Source organism: Camelina sativa, chromosome 9 (assembly GCF_000633955.1).
Source record: "Camelina sativa cultivar DH55 chromosome 9, Cs, whole genome shotgun sequence".
NCBI lineage: Eukaryota > Viridiplantae > Streptophyta > Magnoliopsida > Brassicales > Brassicaceae > Camelina > Camelina sativa.
In genome coordinates, this window is record NC_025693.1 from 22,894,898 (window position 1) to 22,910,872 (window position 15,975).

At 34.1% G+C, this 15,975-nt stretch overlaps 4 protein-coding genes across 5 annotated transcripts in view; 1 reads left to right on the plus strand and 3 right to left on the minus strand.

Annotated features, from left to right (window-relative positions):
* LOC104711832 (zinc finger A20 and AN1 domain-containing stress-associated protein 6-like) lies at nt 6,345–7,651 on the plus strand. 2 transcript variants are annotated; one of them, XM_010428600.1, is made up of 2 exons: nt 6,345–6,481; nt 6,749–7,651. In XM_010428600.1, exon 2 carries the CDS (start codon nt 6,816–6,818, stop codon nt 7,341–7,343), a length of 528 nt encoding a protein of 175 aa, XP_010426902.1. In that variant the 5' UTR covers nt 6,345–6,481; nt 6,749–6,815; the 3' UTR covers nt 7,344–7,651. The 2 variants fall into 2 exon arrangements, with proteins under 2 accessions (XP_010426902.1, XP_010426904.1); XM_010428602.1 differs by lacking the exon at nt 6,345–6,481 and adding an exon at nt 6,560–6,671.
* LOC104711833 (purple acid phosphatase 21) lies at nt 7,687–10,730 on the minus strand. Its single transcript, XM_010428603.1, has 6 exons — nt 10,543–10,730; nt 10,082–10,373; nt 9,031–9,425; nt 8,644–8,817; nt 8,154–8,242; nt 7,687–8,027 (listed from the first exon to the last, which is right to left on the minus strand). Exons 1-6 carry the CDS (start codon nt 10,690–10,692, stop codon nt 7,832–7,834), a joined length of 1,296 nt encoding a protein of 431 aa, XP_010426905.1. The 5' UTR covers nt 10,693–10,730; the 3' UTR covers nt 7,687–7,831.
* On the minus strand, nt 12,973–13,863 carry LOC104715607 (purple acid phosphatase 22-like; the record flags this gene model as incomplete). Its single annotated transcript, XM_019230200.1, has 3 exons — nt 12,973–13,445; nt 13,584–13,672; nt 13,789–13,863. Coding segments are annotated over 3 exons (372 nt in total), but the record flags the coding sequence as incomplete, so codon positions are not given.
* The window catches only part of LOC104711834 (purple acid phosphatase 22-like), a 9,516-nt gene continuing 7,851 nt past the window's right edge, over nt 14,311–15,975 (minus strand). Inside the window, exons 4-7 of the mRNA XM_010428604.2 lie at nt 15,600–15,960; nt 15,127–15,300; nt 14,922–15,010; nt 14,311–14,783 (exon numbers count right to left, since the gene is read on the minus strand). Coding sequence (XP_010426906.1) covers nt 14,576–14,783; nt 14,922–15,010; nt 15,127–15,300; nt 15,600–15,960 — 832 coding nt within the window. The 3' untranslated portion in view covers nt 14,311–14,575. The remainder of the gene's footprint in view (nt 14,784–14,921; nt 15,011–15,126; nt 15,301–15,599; nt 15,961–15,975) is intronic.

Below are 15,975 nucleotides of genomic sequence, written 5' to 3' on the forward strand. Positions count from 1 at the left end.
TTTTTTTTTTTTTTTTTTGATCAAACACATGAGGTTCTTACAATCAACTAAATCTCCATCATATTGAACAGAAGTACAGAACACCATTCATGGGCCAAGCCCAATCAAACTAAAAGATGCAAAATTTTCCTAACAATTATCTAAAAAGAAAGTAGGTAAAAGCTTTTTTTTTTTTCATTTTTTTTGACAATCAAAAGCTTCTTTTATTTAAATTTGAAAGAGAGCCTATCACAGTAATATGATCTTATGAGATCATCTATTTGTGATCAGATTTTATTATATCAGCTCTATATGTTCTTTCAAAATATTTCGTTAATCTTCTATATACACTACAAGAAAACATTACCAGTTCTGACGAATTTTCCGACCGATATAATGGTCGGTTTAAATAACGACCATATTCCAACTGTTAAACGACGCATGAAAATAATGGTCGGTAATCGGTTGGCAATTAGCGACAGATTTATATGGTTGGAAATCGGTCGGAAATTACTGACAAAATTACCGACGAATATATTCGTTTGTAAAAATCGACTGATTTTTGACCAATTTCCGATGGATTTAAAACTTGGTCGATAAACGGTCAGTTTTAAATGACCGGATTAATCATCAGTAAACGGCTATAAATTTCTGACCGACATATTACCGTTTGTGAATCGATCGGTAAACGGTCGAAATCATGTTAACGTTACAATAGATCTGTTGCAATAGATTTGTTAGTTACCGTTGTCACATTCAAAATCAGTCATGAATCGGTCAGTTACGTCCTGAAATTTGTATATAAATTGTGGACATATATTATGTCGTTTGTTGTGAGAAAAAAATCCAAACACTTACAATATGGCTTCAAGAAATCAAAATCAAAGAGAGTGGATGTATAATACGCGGTACAATTCCAATATTGGGCTTTTGACGGATGAGTTTGCTAACGGATTCACCGAATTTATGGAGTTCGCCACTAATCAAGATATTTGCAAGAAAAAGGGTATGATGCTCTGTCCATGTCCTTTTTGTGATAATAATAAATTTATCGATATAAGTTTAGTGTGGAATCATTTATATAGTTATGGGTTTAGATCAAATTACAAGGTGTGGTATTATCATGGAGAAGTAGATTTAGGGAATGTAGCTAGTACTAGTGCATCTATTGAGGAACAATTAGAAGAACCTAGAGGCAGAAACATAGGTATAGTTCAAATGGTTAATGATTCATTTTGTGAAAATATTCCCTCGTTTATAGAAGATAGAAACATAGGAGAGGAACCGAATTTAGAAGCGAGAAGATTTTTTGATATGTTAGATACAGCTAAGGTGTCGATATATGATGGTTGTAGAGAGGGTTATTCCCCTTTGTCAGCTGCAACTAGGATGATGACCATAAAGACGGATTTTAATTTGTCTGAGGATTGTGTTGATGCGATAGCTGATTTTGTGAAAGATTATTTACCAGAAAATAATCTATCACCGGTTAACTACTATGCAGTGGAGAAAATGGTGTCTGGTCTTGGTTTGCCATACCAAATGATTGATGTTTGCATTGATAACTGTATGATTTTCTGGAAGGTAGATGAAAACAGGTCATCATGTAAATTTTGACGCAAACCTCGTTATCAAGAAACCGGTGGGAGAGTATGAGTTCCATATAAGCGTATGTGGTATTTGCCGTTAAGTGAAAGACTGAAAAGGTTATACCAATCTGATCGCACGGCAGCTAATATGAGGTGGCATGCAGAGAATTCTAACCAAGGAGATATTGCACATCCCTCATATGCAGAGGCACGAAAACACTTTCAAGCAGTTTATCCGAGTTTTGCATCTGAGAGCAGAAACGTCTACCTTGGATTAAGTACAAATGGTTTTAATCTATTTGGTAACTTAAAATTTAATCTATATGTTTATCTATAGGTTTACCTGTAGGTTTATCTATAGGTTTAAGCGTGATCCATATGGTGTAATTACAAAGTCTATCTTGAGAATGCAAAAAACAGATGTCAACCATGCTTTCTTGACATATCATTCTCTTCCGGCTGATACTAAAGAACGGTAGTTTAAAGCTTTTGCAGTAAGATTCCTTCAATCATTTATGTTTGATTCACATCATGTATCTCTCTTGTTATTTACTTCATGTGTTTTTTTTTTGGTTCAACAAGAGTTTAATTGGGATCCCAACATTACAAAAACAGTTGAGAGGGGGTTTGAGAAACAAGCTGCCTATTCTTTACATTACAAAAACAGTTGAGAGGGGGTTTGAGAAACAAGCTGCCTATTCTTTCTCCAAGAACTTGTTTGAGTGGAAAGACAAATGGAAATGCAATAAAGAGAAACCTATACATATGTCAGGTGATTTATGGAAGGAGTATATTCAGCTCTGGCGTGATGAGAAAGTTGCAGGATTGGCAGCAACAAACTCACAAAACAGGAGAAGCAACCCAGATGGAGAAGGAATTGCAGTGCACTACAATGGAGCTAAATAATTTTATAGGCGTAAAGATGAGATGGTAAATTTGAATTTCTTTATATTTCTTAAGAATTATCATTTCAATAGATATTAACTATGTTCTTTTTCTATGTATATAAGACTATTGAAAATGGTGGAGTGGAGCCTAATATGCTGGCTTTCATTGAGGATGTTTATAAAAGTAAAAAAAACTGGCAAGATTGTCTACAAGAAGGCTAAGAGGATTGTGGAAACTTTAAAAGAATAGGTGAATGACCTCCAATCTAAAGAGACACTTGAAGATGGACCGGTTCAATCTAAAGAGCTCTCTTGTTCTGAGATCAACGATTTGGTCGGTAAGGTATGTGAACTTCATTTTTATTCTTAACATGCTTTCTACTATCTTAGATCAACACTTTTATCCTTGATACTTCTTAACTCTTTGATTCTTAACATGATGTTTCCATATTCTTAACATTATGTATGTTGATTCTAGGCAATACCCAAAAAGAAAGGACACCGATTTGGATATGGATCTCTTCCAGACCATGAAGAGTTAAATGCTCCCTTCTTACTCAGCATGGATAATGACAAGAAGTTAGAAGAAGCTTACACCCAGATTTCTGAGTTAGTTAAGGAGAAAGAGAAAAATACCAAGACAATCCAATATTTGAAGGATGTTACTGAGAAGCTTCTCAACAAGTTTCCGGACTGTCGTCCACCTGAAGATGAAGATGAAGATGAAACTCAAAATTAGAGATGAGTGTTTTAACTTGCTAGTTTTTTGTGGTAAGATACCCAAAAAAAGGATAACAGTTAATGTAAGAATCTATTAATGTGGTTTTATTGATAATAACTTATTTCTACATTTTTAGTATTTTCTGATTTTCAATTAATTTAGCATTTTTGTTTTTAATTAATTTTCATTTTTTTGTATTTTAAATTAATTTGACAATATTTTAGTACTGATATTTTCAGTAATCCGTTGGAAAATAATCGTATCGGTTGGAAAAGTAAATGGTTGTATATCCGTCGGTAATACAGTCTCGACCGTTTTATGCTGTCAGTATTTAGTCGGTATTTAGCTAACCGATTTCTGACCGATTTTTAACCAACAAAATTCTAACCAACTTTCCGACTGATTTCTAACCAAATAAATTTGCGACCAACGATTTCTGACCGATTAACTGTCGTCAGTTAATAATTGGAAATGGCCCTTTCAAAACCGTTTTCTGATGAATTTGACGGTCAAAAATAGCTATGTTTTCTTGTAGTGATATGACGATCCTGATCAACTACTATCATAATATGAAACTTCCGTTTTCTTCTCCAACTAAAATATGTATTTTGTTGCCCATGGCTCTAACTCTAAGGATAAAAGTATGGCACGTGTTGATAAGTAGCTTCGTTGGGCAGTACTACTATATATGATGTTGTAGTTTAATCTAATTGAATAGACATAGAGGAAGATAAGATAGAAAGAGTGTACTATTGGGATAAAGAGAAAGGCTGGACTTCCATTTTGGCTCCTCTTCCTTCCAGCCTGGTCTTACAAATCTTTATCTTTACACACATTTTTCCTACTTCCCTAATTACATCAAAATTATTAATTAACTGTAATTAACATCATTTTAGAAACTAGTTACAATTAATAAAATATTCGATATAAGAGTATAAAAAGAATTGAGACATTTTCTACTCCCTCCGTTTCAATATATTGGATGTTTTGAGGTTTATTTGGTGTTTCAAAATATAGGATGCTTCTTATCCCTATGTAAAATTAATACTATTTTATTTTTTTTAAAAATGTTTTATCTTTAAAGTTTATTGTCTTTAGTTTCCAAGATTACAACGTACGATACAGTTGACAAAGTTTAATTTTTCAGATTTACTTCCACTATAAAACCGGAACAGTTGTTACTTCTACATATCAAAATAAAATAAATTTCTTTTAAACACTCAAATGGATCCAAAAAAAAAATCAGAAGGAAAAAAAATCAAAGAAGAAGAAGATGCTCAACCCAGTCAACCAAAAAGTGCAAGCAACCCTCGAAACTTTGATTTAAACAAAAAGATATATTTCCATGAAGGATCGATTGATCCCAACAAAGAAGTAGAAGAGGCTATGTAAAAATATTTACATTGGCTCCAATGTAAAAATTTTGAATTTTAAGTTTAAAAACAATTATATAAAACGTTGGCTCTATTTTTTTCAAGTAATTCAGATTCATCAAAATTTTACTTTGCCTCCATTGTGTAAATGACGTTTAGTATTTCCTTTTATTAATTGAGATTTTTTTTTGCCTTTTTGGGCAAAATGATTAAGCATGTTTTGCCTACTTTAATTGCTTCTAATTGCTTTAGTCAAGTGTTTTAATTAAATAAATATTTTTCTTAATCTGTGTGCTAAACTCAAAACATCCAATATATTGAAACGGAGGGAGTAGTTGATATTACTAGGCCAATTTACCTAGGGCCTAAAACGCCTACTTGTTGGGATTATACTAGTATTTAATATCGCCTCGTTTTTACTCCTCATGTTGTATTGCCTCGTGTCATGCCTCCACTTGCCCGTCACTCGTTTCCTTCCCCCTTTATCGTCGCTTCACTTATCATCATCACTCGTTTTTGATAGTTGCAATTTTTGATTATTATAAATGTTCATTATTTTCCATTCTACTTTTCTTACGATTTACATATTTTCTAGTAACATCTCCTCTTTTATTGATTAAACTTGATAAATTATACTTAAACTTTCATTTTGATGTGACAGCTTCTAGTGTTTAGATGCATGTTTCAAATTGTGTATTCTCTCATTCTTGTGTAGTTTGGACGAATCAAAAGTTAATGGAAACGTGATTTGAGAATAAAATAGTGTTTGCATTTAAACATGCATGCATCTTTAGAAAGGTTTAAATAACTAATCACTAATGTATTTGTTGAAGTTTGTCGAATCGAATGTTTGTTAGTTATTTGCAATGCGATTATTTTTTATTAAGTATATGAAACCAGTACTTGTCTCATCATCTTATGCTTCACATTCCGATATCATATTGGATGGATGCTTTCACCTAATGAAAATATATATTTAAAAAAAAAAAAAGTCTCAAGACACAAATAATTGTTCGTTCCCCCTACTAATAAACATTCAAAACAATATATCTTGTGATATTTTAAATCGTAATTAACCAAACCCAATCAACGGCTTGCGTACATCATTTCCCCACTTCCATAGTATCAAATTGATCATTATTAGAGGATTTAATAATAACCTTACAGACATGATCAAAAATATTACTCGACCGTCCAAATTTTGTTTCCCAACCGAAAAAAAAAATCTAAAACTACTAGAGACGACGATTGGTAAAGATTAAAAATCCCAAGTTCACAAAATAGAAAAGATCTCAAGTGGGTTCTTCTTCTTCTTCTTACAAAGATCAAACACGTTATGACTCTCACACGGTCCGAAAGTTTGACCCCATATATAATTGAGTTTTCTTTTTCTTGTAGGGTAAAGAGCATTTATTTTTATTTATTTTTTGTTTGTAGAAAAATGAAAAAAAATCAACCGTAAAGGTAAAACAAGAATACTGTACTAGTAATACGAAAAAAAATAAAAATAATAATAAAATGACACCAACATGACGACATTAAAAAATCAATCAAAAATATAAAAAGATATGATTGTTTCCGAATAGTGCAATTTCATTACGTGTAATATCAGTATATAATTAGTTTTTCATTACAACCACTAATTAGATTTATAGTTCCAAACTTACATTTAGTTAATAAAATAACTGAAAACATTAAAAAAATAAAATTATTAAAAAAAAACCGTTAATAAATTTTTGCTATTTAACTTTTTCAGGAAGCAGCAGCGTCTGTGTCGTCGTCGTCGTCTCTCTCTATTCGCCGTAGTTTCCTTCTCTCTCTCTCTCTCTCTCTCTCTCTCTCTCTCTCTCTGTTTATAACTTTATATTTTTCTCTTCCCAATTAGTTTCATCATCGATCACTGAATCTTCTCTTCTCTTCTCTCAAGAACAGGTAAAGCTCTCTCTATCTCTCTCTCCTCATCTCCTTCTTTTTCTCTCCTCTCTCTATCTCTCTTCTCTTTCTTTTGATAAAACTTTTTCCCCCCATCTTTTTCTTTGTTTCATTTCTGTTTTTATTCTTCTTTTGGTTGCCGAGAGAAAACAGAGGAAACTTTATCTTTTTCTCGGTGACCAGAACCCCGGTTCGTTTTTTCTGTTTATTTCTCGTCTTTCTTTAAATTCTGTAGAAACTAATCAAATCTTTTTACGTTTTTTACAGATATATTTTTAAAAAAAATTTCAACGACGAGCTTGCTTTGATCGAAACGATATTAAAGAAAGATCTAATGGCGGAAGAGCATCGATGTCAAACACCAGAAAGCAACCGTCTCTGTGTTAACAACTGTGGCTTCCTCGGCAGCTCCTCCACCATGAATCTTTGTTCCAATTGCTACGGCGATCTCTGCCTCAAACAACAACAACAACAATCCTCCTCCTCCGTCAACAAATCCACCGTCGATTCTTCTCCTCTCTCCGTTTCACCTCCGTCATCATCATCCTCATCGGAAGAAGAGATCGCATCCGTCTCTTCTTCTTCACCTCAGATCATCATCCCTCCTCTTCTCCTCCAAAATCCTTCACCCAAGCTAGAGATACCGGAGAAAAAACTACAACAGACGACTCCAAACCGGTGCACGACGTGTAGGAAACGGGTCGGGTTAACAGGATTCAAGTGCCGGTGCGGTACCACGTTTTGTGGTGCTCATAGGTACCCTGAGGTACACGGATGCACTTACGATTTCAAATCGGCTGGTCGTGAAGAGATCGCTAAAGCGAATCCGTTGGTTAAAGCAGCTAAGCTTCAAAAGATTTGAGATGAGATCTGAACCGTTCGTTTTAGACGATGCGTTGACTTTTCCTCCTCCTCCGGTCTTTCCCCCAAAACGCGTTATTGGCTCCTCCGCCTCCGCTCCCTCCTCCTTCCCTCCCGAGACAAAAACAAAAAAAATAACCCGATGGTGTTGATTTGATCTCAGCCGTTCGATTGGGTTATATATATATATTATTGTATAAGATTTTTATGTATTTTTTTAAATATTATCAATCAAAAGGGACACGTGTCATGTGGTTTTAGGATGGAGATGCTTTCGCTTTCCTTAAATTTTAATTTCTCCTTTTCTTTTTTTTGTTTTTTCTCTCTCTCTCTGAAAGAAATAAAAGTTATTCGCGTTGGCTTTTTCATTTTTATTTTATTTTTATTTATTGTGTGCCTTTTTTGCGTGTACAAAGTTTTTTTATTCACAGCCCAAAAAAACAAATATATGATGTTTAATGGTATGGTATGATGTTTAGAGCTCACCTTCTAAAACGATTTTGATCGACGACAATGAGATGATGCTCTAGGGCTTTCAAAAGATAATTCATCGGCAATTACTGACATCTCGTCGTTGTTTCTATGCCACGACCAATGTGCTCGTTTATTGTCTAGAATCTTTAATCTCCCATGTCCAAAACTCGATTCACGGAATGCCGACAAAGGTGACTGTGGCTTATGGAACCTGTTTTTTTTTTTTAAAGTTTTTGCTTATACAATTTAGTTTAAATTAACCAAAACAATTTTTAATTGGGTGGAAAAACATAGAGTATAACTTAGATTAGTAATTATTAGTGGGAGGGTGACATACCGTAAAGCAAGACCTTCTAGGTTGCCTCCGTCGCCGATGGTTATGTACATTGGTCCACATGGGTCGGCCTTCTTGTTGTATACCGGCTTCTGCATCGTTCATTATTTGCAATTAATAAAGTAAAAGAGTCCGTTTTATTTTAAATTTGTAATTTTAAACAACTAAGCATGAATATCACAAGATATAAAGTACGTAAACAAAAAAGAAAAGATATATTAATTAGTAATTACAAAAATATTTTTCCTACATAATATTGGTAACAATATACGTAATCGTATAATTTTGAGAAACGGCATATATGCATGCAAGTATAGTTCACATGATTCCTAGAACAGTAAACCACTAAAATTATTCAACTAAATAGAATCATACATAAATTCATTACCTAAAACTAACTTTAAGTTGAAACATGTGTAATTGACAATATTTACTTCATTTAATTATAGCCATAAAAATTTAGAATAAGTTAATGAAGATGGGAGGTACTTACGAAACGTTCGTAGGTATGAACGTGGCCGGCAAAAACGATATCTACTTGAGCACGATAGAGCAAACTCTCCAGGGCCTTTCTCATTTTTTCTCCGGAACCATAATGCGCCTTGTTTGTGCTGTACCATGGTGCGTGCATCACCACCACCAACCACGGCGTCTTTTTACGGTCAACCTCCCTCACACACAGAAAAAAAAGTTATATACTTTTCAAGAACTAGAGAAACAGTTGAACTCAAGTTATGATTTTTTCAAGAACTAAAACATAATGATCTCATGTACAAATCCAGACTCGTCTTCTTGGTAGTTTCTGCTATGTGAATTTCGCAATAATGTTGATTTGTTACAAACAAATAGCGAAAAGTTAATGTATATCGCAACTAGTTACCTTTCTTAAATCAGCATGCAGCCACTTATACTGATCGGAGTGGGAGTCAAAGGGGGTGTAAGAACCAAGCATAACCGTGTGAACGCCGGCTACATCAAAAGAATAGTAAAGATTGGAGCGAGAGAGGCTCTCAGCGTGAGGCATGAGCCATCGCGCATTGTATGACTTGAAGCTTATATGTTCTTCGATCGGGAAAGACTCGATCTCGTGGTTTCCCTCTGTGACCATCCATGGGCGGGTGCTAGCCAGTGTCTCTAAGAGGCGGCCAAAGGAGTCCCAAAGTGGCTGGTAGGTGTCGGCGTAAGATAGGTCACCGGGAAGTAGGAAGACATCAAAATCCCGTTTCCTCATCTGATCTAACGTCCTTATTGTCCAATCTGTTTGGCCTAGGTCACCTTCAATTTCACATCAATAACCGGTTTTTTCGTAAGTAATCATTAGTGTTCACTTTATGAATCACATTCATGTAAAAAAATATCATCAACTCAACCCCACTACTAACATTTGAGTTAAACCAACATGCACGGAGAATCAACAATAGATAGAAGAAAAAGATGAGACGTGTATAAAACTATAAAAGCTTGAGATTTAATTTGGCGTATACTTAAAAACAAACAAACTCCAACGGGAAAGTTGTGGACATGTATAAAAAGTGGAATACATGTAATTACTTCCCGCACGGTTTGCATGCTATTGCATAAAGATAGTCCAATTTTAACATTTTAATAAGCATGAAGTTTCAAATATTTGGTTATATTGGTTGAATTATTCCTATATATAGACTAATAATCTCTATGGTCCGTCTCTGATAATTAAATCATTTGAACTAATTAAAATATGATACAATTTATTATCAGATTTGGCCTGTCCGATCCATCATATGACTATATGGACCAATCAGCGGTCAACGGCCACATAGGCAATTAGACCTTCCACGTTCCGTAGGGACATCCTATACACCAGTCTTAAAAATCTTGAATCCCAATCAATGACAAAACAGTGAGAAAATGAATTCAGAGTAGACACAGTTAGAGAAGGAACTATTTATTACCAGCTACAGCGAATTCTATAGGAAATTTGGATGGAGGGGTTTTGAAAGAATATTCGTCACCGTGGCCTCCGCAACGGTAATAGTATTTGGTGTTGGGTTGAAGAGGACCAATCTTGACATGGTGGATCTTTCCGGAACTGTAGAAGAAGAATCTGTAAGAAGTAGATTCTCCGGCGGTTTTTCTGTCGTACTTTTTCGGACGTTTACCATACTCCACTATCGATGCCACATGCTTGTCGTCTGTAATGTATGTTACTCTCATGTGGTCCTTACCCGCCAATGATACGTGCACCTATAATATGATCAACGTTAAACAATGTACAAGAGAAACTAATTTTAGTGGCAAATTCTATGTCCTATCATGGACACAAGAGATAGGCCATGCATTGGCAGCAGAACCGGTACATCTCAAATGGTTTCGTACTAAATGCAATGAAGAGGACATTGAGAATTTGATGAACCTGTTGAGGATGGAATTTTGGACGCCCGTGAGAGACAATGAAGAGGGGACGAGGCGGCTGGCGGGTGAAGTTCGAATCATAGTTAGCTAGACATACAAACGGAGAGAAGAAGAAGAGAGTAAAGCTAATTAAAAGACCAAAGATTTTCATCTTCTTTTTAATTTGAACGAGTAGATGTTGATGAAGCTGAAGGAGAAGAAGATGTGACGGATTGATCAAATATTTGAAGAGAGTCGATGGATGTTTCAGGTTTGTTTATACAACTCGTCAAATCACACAGTTTGTTTGTTGCTTATTTTTTTTAAAAAAAGTTTAAATAGCTTGTACGTTGATTATTCATCTTCCGACTGTTTTATAAGAAAACAAATTATATCAAAAGTGTGAAGGTTGTTTTTGTAATTTTTGAAGCTATTTAAACTTTTAATTAGTTCAGATGAATATCATTTACACAAATAAGTGTTTGGTCAAAGAACAAAAATACTCATTCTGTTTTATAAAGAGTGTTATTTTGACACATTTTTTTTGTTACAAAAAGAGTGTCATTTTATATTTTTAATGCAGTTTTTACTATTAAATCTTATTTTTATCCCTACTTATTTCAGCTTATTAATTAGAAAGACAAATTGTTTTAGTGTATTTTTAAAGGATAAAATAGAAATTTATATAATTTTCTTAATCTGTGTGCATTGTATCAAAGTGACATTCTTTATGAAACAAAGAGAGTAATAAATAGGATATTAGAAACAAAAACTAAAAAGTAAAAACTAACATTGTTAGGGCATCTCCAACTTTACTATATTTTAGAGTCAAAACTCTATTATACATCAATATTTGCTTCAGATTGCTCTATATATTGAGCAACTCTATTCCCAAATCCCACTTCTTTTTTTTTACACTAATTCTTGCTCTATTAGACCATCTCCATTGTATATCTCTATTTTTTTCTCTAAAATAGAGTAACTCTAAAATAGAGCATTGTTTTCTTCCAATGTATTACTCTATTTTAGAGCTGAAAATAGAGGTAGTGTAAAAAAATAGAGGTGAGAATAGAGTTACTCTATATATAGAGCAATCCTATCATTTTCTCTATTTTAGAGTAAAATATAGAGTAGGGTTGGAGCAAATGTTGCTGTATAATAGAATTTTGACTCTAAAATAGAGTGGGGTTGGAGATGCCCTTATAAAGTTACTCTATTTTAGAGGAAAAAATAGAGATATACATTAGAGATGGTTTTAAAGGAGGTAAAGGTGCTTTAGATATGGGTCTTTTGTTAAAATATTAAGGGGCTGTTATTGAATAATGGATTTTAAAAGAATTTGATGTATTTTGGAATCCAGTGTTATTCAATTAGGTATTTAAAAAAGTACATTAAAATCTGCTGTTATTGGATTATGGATTTATTTGATGGATTTTAGAATTCTTTAAAAACACTGTTATTCAATGTCCATTGGATTTGGTGTTATTTTAGATTTCAACGTATTTCACTTCAAAAAGATGAACAAACACAATCTCACATATTTTTCAAGTATTTCAATCTCTTTATCTTTCTCTCTTTTTTCAAAATTGATTCAAGAGATTAATCTAAGAATTAAGAAATAAAATATAGTTATGGCCAAAAGACCACTGTGATCTTTCATTTTAGGGTTTGACACAGTTTGCAGATCCTCAGATCTGATTCTGCCTATCAAATTAACTGTTTACACAATTTCACTGGTTTTTCTTATATCTCTGGTTTCATTTTGATTGAAGATGTTTGTTCCTCTTGTTTTTGTTTCATTTGATTGAAGAACAGGGGAGAAATCACATAGAAAGAAAACCCTAAAAGATTGATTTTCAATCTCAGATCCAAAAAATCAAAACTCTTAACAGCTGAATCAAACAACAGGAGTCTGCAGCAGAGATCCACCACCATAAATCAAGAAGAAACCCCAATCAGATCTCCAACTCAGATCGACAAAACCAGAAAATATTGCCGGGACATATTTTTGTTTTATTTGATATAATTATGAGTAATTTATTTTATTTTTATCTAACTTCAAAAATAATAAAATCTAATGACTTTCAAATCCATTAGTAATGTCATTCAAATCCACTAATAATGACAACAATATCACGTTAAATGAATTAGAAAAGTTTTGAATTCTAAAATCCACTAATAATTGAAATCTATTAAAATCCTTGTTCAATAACACCCCCTAAGATTATGGAAACTTTTTATATAGTACAAAAAAAAAGAAAAAGAAGAAAAGACGAAATGGGTCCAATTTTAAATTGCCAAGTCTGTTTGGTGAGTGGGTAAATACGACTCAAGACCACATACGGGTGGTTTGGAACCATCCGACACAATGCATTGTACGATATATTAGACTTTCTCAGTTCTTTTATTTTATATGTTTTAGTAGACGTTTCCCAATGTTGCGAAAAAATCATTTGTGTACTAGAACATTCTTATTGATAGAATATGTAAGTGTGTATCAGACAAACATTCATCAATCCTACAACTAAACCATGTTGGATTCTAAAACAAAAGCACACAGTTCTTGAAGAGAAACTCCCAATACATCCTTCAAGACAAAAAAATACTGTCCAAGATAATAAAATTTGTAAGAAAATGAGTACTTGTAGTTCTTTACTTTTCTACAAGCGATCCAATGAACAGAAGAAGTCTAAAACGTTTTTTTGGGTATGATGAATTTAGAGCTCATCACTGGAACCACTCGAAGGCCAACATGATGGTGATGTGCTAAGGCTCTCAAGCCAGATATCATCAGCAAGAAGTGAGTTTGAGTCATTGTTTCTATGCCACGACCAATGTGCTCGTTTCCCGTCCATAACCTTCAATCTCCCATGTCCGAAACTCGATTCGCGATATACCGATAAAGGTGAAGGAGGCTTCTTAAACCTATAATTCAAGTTATATGAAAAGAAGAAACATATTGATAAATTCATTTAAAGTGATACAAATTTATTAAAACAAAAACCTTTGACTTGGTGAAGAAGTATGAAACTATATTTAGATATATAATGAGAGGTGACTTACGATAATGCAAGGCCTTCTCGGTTGCCTCCGTCACCGATGGTGATGTATATAGGCCCACATGGGTCGGCCTTGTTGTTATATACACGTTTCTGCATTAATCACAATTCGACATCAATTAACCCTTAAATGGTACAGTAACAATGACTTAATGAAGTCTCAAAATAGAAAAATAATATAAAGAGATTAACGAAGATTGAGGACTTACAAAACGTTCGTAGGCATGAACATGGCCGGCAAAGACGACGTCGACTCGAGCACTATAGNATATTGCCGGGACATATTTTTGTTTTATTTGATATAATTATGAGTAATTTATTTTATTTTTATCTAACTTCAAAAATAATAAAATCTAATGACTTTCAAATCCATTAGTAATGTCATTCAAATCCACTAATAATGACAACAATATCACGTTAAATGAATTAGAAAAGTTTTGAATTCTAAAATCCACTAATAATTGAAATCTATTAAAATCCTTGTTCAATAACACCCCCTAAGATTATGGAAACTTTTTATATAGTACAAAAAAAAAGAAAAAGAAGAAAAGACGAAATGGGTCCAATTTTAAATTGCCAAGTCTGTTTGGTGAGTGGGTAAATACGACTCAAGACCACATACGGGTGGTTTGGAACCATCCGACACAATGCATTGTACGATATATTAGACTTTCTCAGTTCTTTTATTTTATATGTTTTAGTAGACGTTTCCCAATGTTGCGAAAAAATCATTTGTGTACTAGAACATTCTTATTGATAGAATATGTAAGTGTGTATCAGACAAACATTCATCAATCCTACAACTAAACCATGTTGGATTCTAAAACAAAAGCACACAGTTCTTGAAGAGAAACTCCCAATACATCCTTCAAGACAAAAAAATACTGTCCAAGATAATAAAATTTGTAAGAAAATGAGTACTTGTAGTTCTTTACTTTTCTACAAGCGATCCAATGAACAGAAGAAGTCTAAAACGTTTTTTTGGGTATGATGAATTTAGAGCTCATCACTGGAACCACTCGAAGGCCAACATGATGGTGATGTGCTAAGGCTCTCAAGCCAGATATCATCAGCAAGAAGTGAGTTTGAGTCATTGTTTCTATGCCACGACCAATGTGCTCGTTTCCCGTCCATAACCTTCAATCTCCCATGTCCGAAACTCGATTCGCGATATACCGATAAAGGTGAAGGAGGCTTCTTAAACCTATAATTCAAGTTATATGAAAAGAAGAAACATATTGATAAATTCATTTAAAGTGATACAAATTTATTAAAACAAAAACCTTTGACTTGGTGAGGAAGTATGAAACTATATTTAGATATATAATGAGAGGTGACTTACGATAATGCAAGGCCTTCTCGGTTGCCTCCGTCACCGATGGTGATGTATATAGGCCCACATGGGTCGGCCTTGTTGTTATATACACGTTTCTGCATTAATCACAATTCGACATCAATTAACCCTTAAATGGTACAGTAACAATGACTTAATGAAGTCTCAAAATAGAAAAATAATATAAAGAGATTAACGAAGATTGAGGACTTACAAAACGTTCGTAGGCATGAACATGGCCGGCAAAGACGACGTCGACTCGAGCACTATAGAGCAAAGACTCCATAGCTTCCCTCATGCTCTCTCCTTCACCTTCATGTGCCTCGTTCGTGTTGTACCACGGGGCGTGCAGCAATACCACCACCCACGGCGTCATTTTACGGTCAACCTTTTTACAATACAAAAACAGAAACAACCCAATTGTCAAGAATTGATAGAGATTTTGAACTATTAATTACGTAACATATTATAAATATGGTTTATCCCTTATTGTGTTACAAAATCTTTCGGCTTTCTTTTACATGTCAAGTTTATTTACCAATAAACAAAAGATTTTTACAAAGAATTCGAAAGCCGTATGTGTTTTTTTTTTTTTAACTTCAGAAGATCATTTTTGAATGTGAAAGGGATGAAATGATTATGTGTTACGCTTTTGTCCAACTAAAGTTGCATTATCTACAAACTAACCTTTGCTAGATCGGCCTGGAGCCATTGATACTGATCGGAATCAGAGTCAAAGTCGGTGTAAGAACCGAGCATAACCGTGTGGACACCAGCCACGTCAAAAGAGTAGTACAGGTTGGACTCAGAGAGGCTCTCGGTGTAAGGCATTTTCCACCGGGCATTGTATGACTTGAAGGTTGTGTGTTCAATGATTGGGAAGAATTCGATCTCGTGGTTTCCTTCAGTAACCATCCAAGGACGCTTGCTCGCGAGTGGCTCCACCAAGCGACCAAAAGAGTCCCAAAGTGGCTGGTGAGTGTCAGCGTAGGAGAGGTCGCCAGGAAGTAGAAAGACGTCGTAGTCTTGCTTCTTTATCTGAGATAATGTTGCATCTGTCCAT

Bases quoted from the DNA above. Each gene is read 5' to 3' on its own strand.
- LOC104711832 (XM_010428600.1), top strand. From the start codon at position 6,816: ATGGCGGAAGAGCATCGATGTCAAACACCAGAAAGCAACCGTCTCTGT.
- LOC104711833 (XM_010428603.1), bottom strand. From the start codon at position 10,692: ATGAAAATCTTTGGTCTTTTAATTAGCTTTACTCTCTTCTTCTTCTCT. The intron at 9,426-10,081 runs GTAATAAATAGT...GTGAAATTGAAG, and splicing joins TATAGAATTCGCTGTAGCTG to GTGACCTAGGCCAAACAGAT. The intron at 8,818-9,030 runs GTAACTAGTTGC...TGTGTGAGGGAG, and splicing joins TGCATGCTGATTTAAGAAAG to GTTGACCGTAAAAAGACGCC.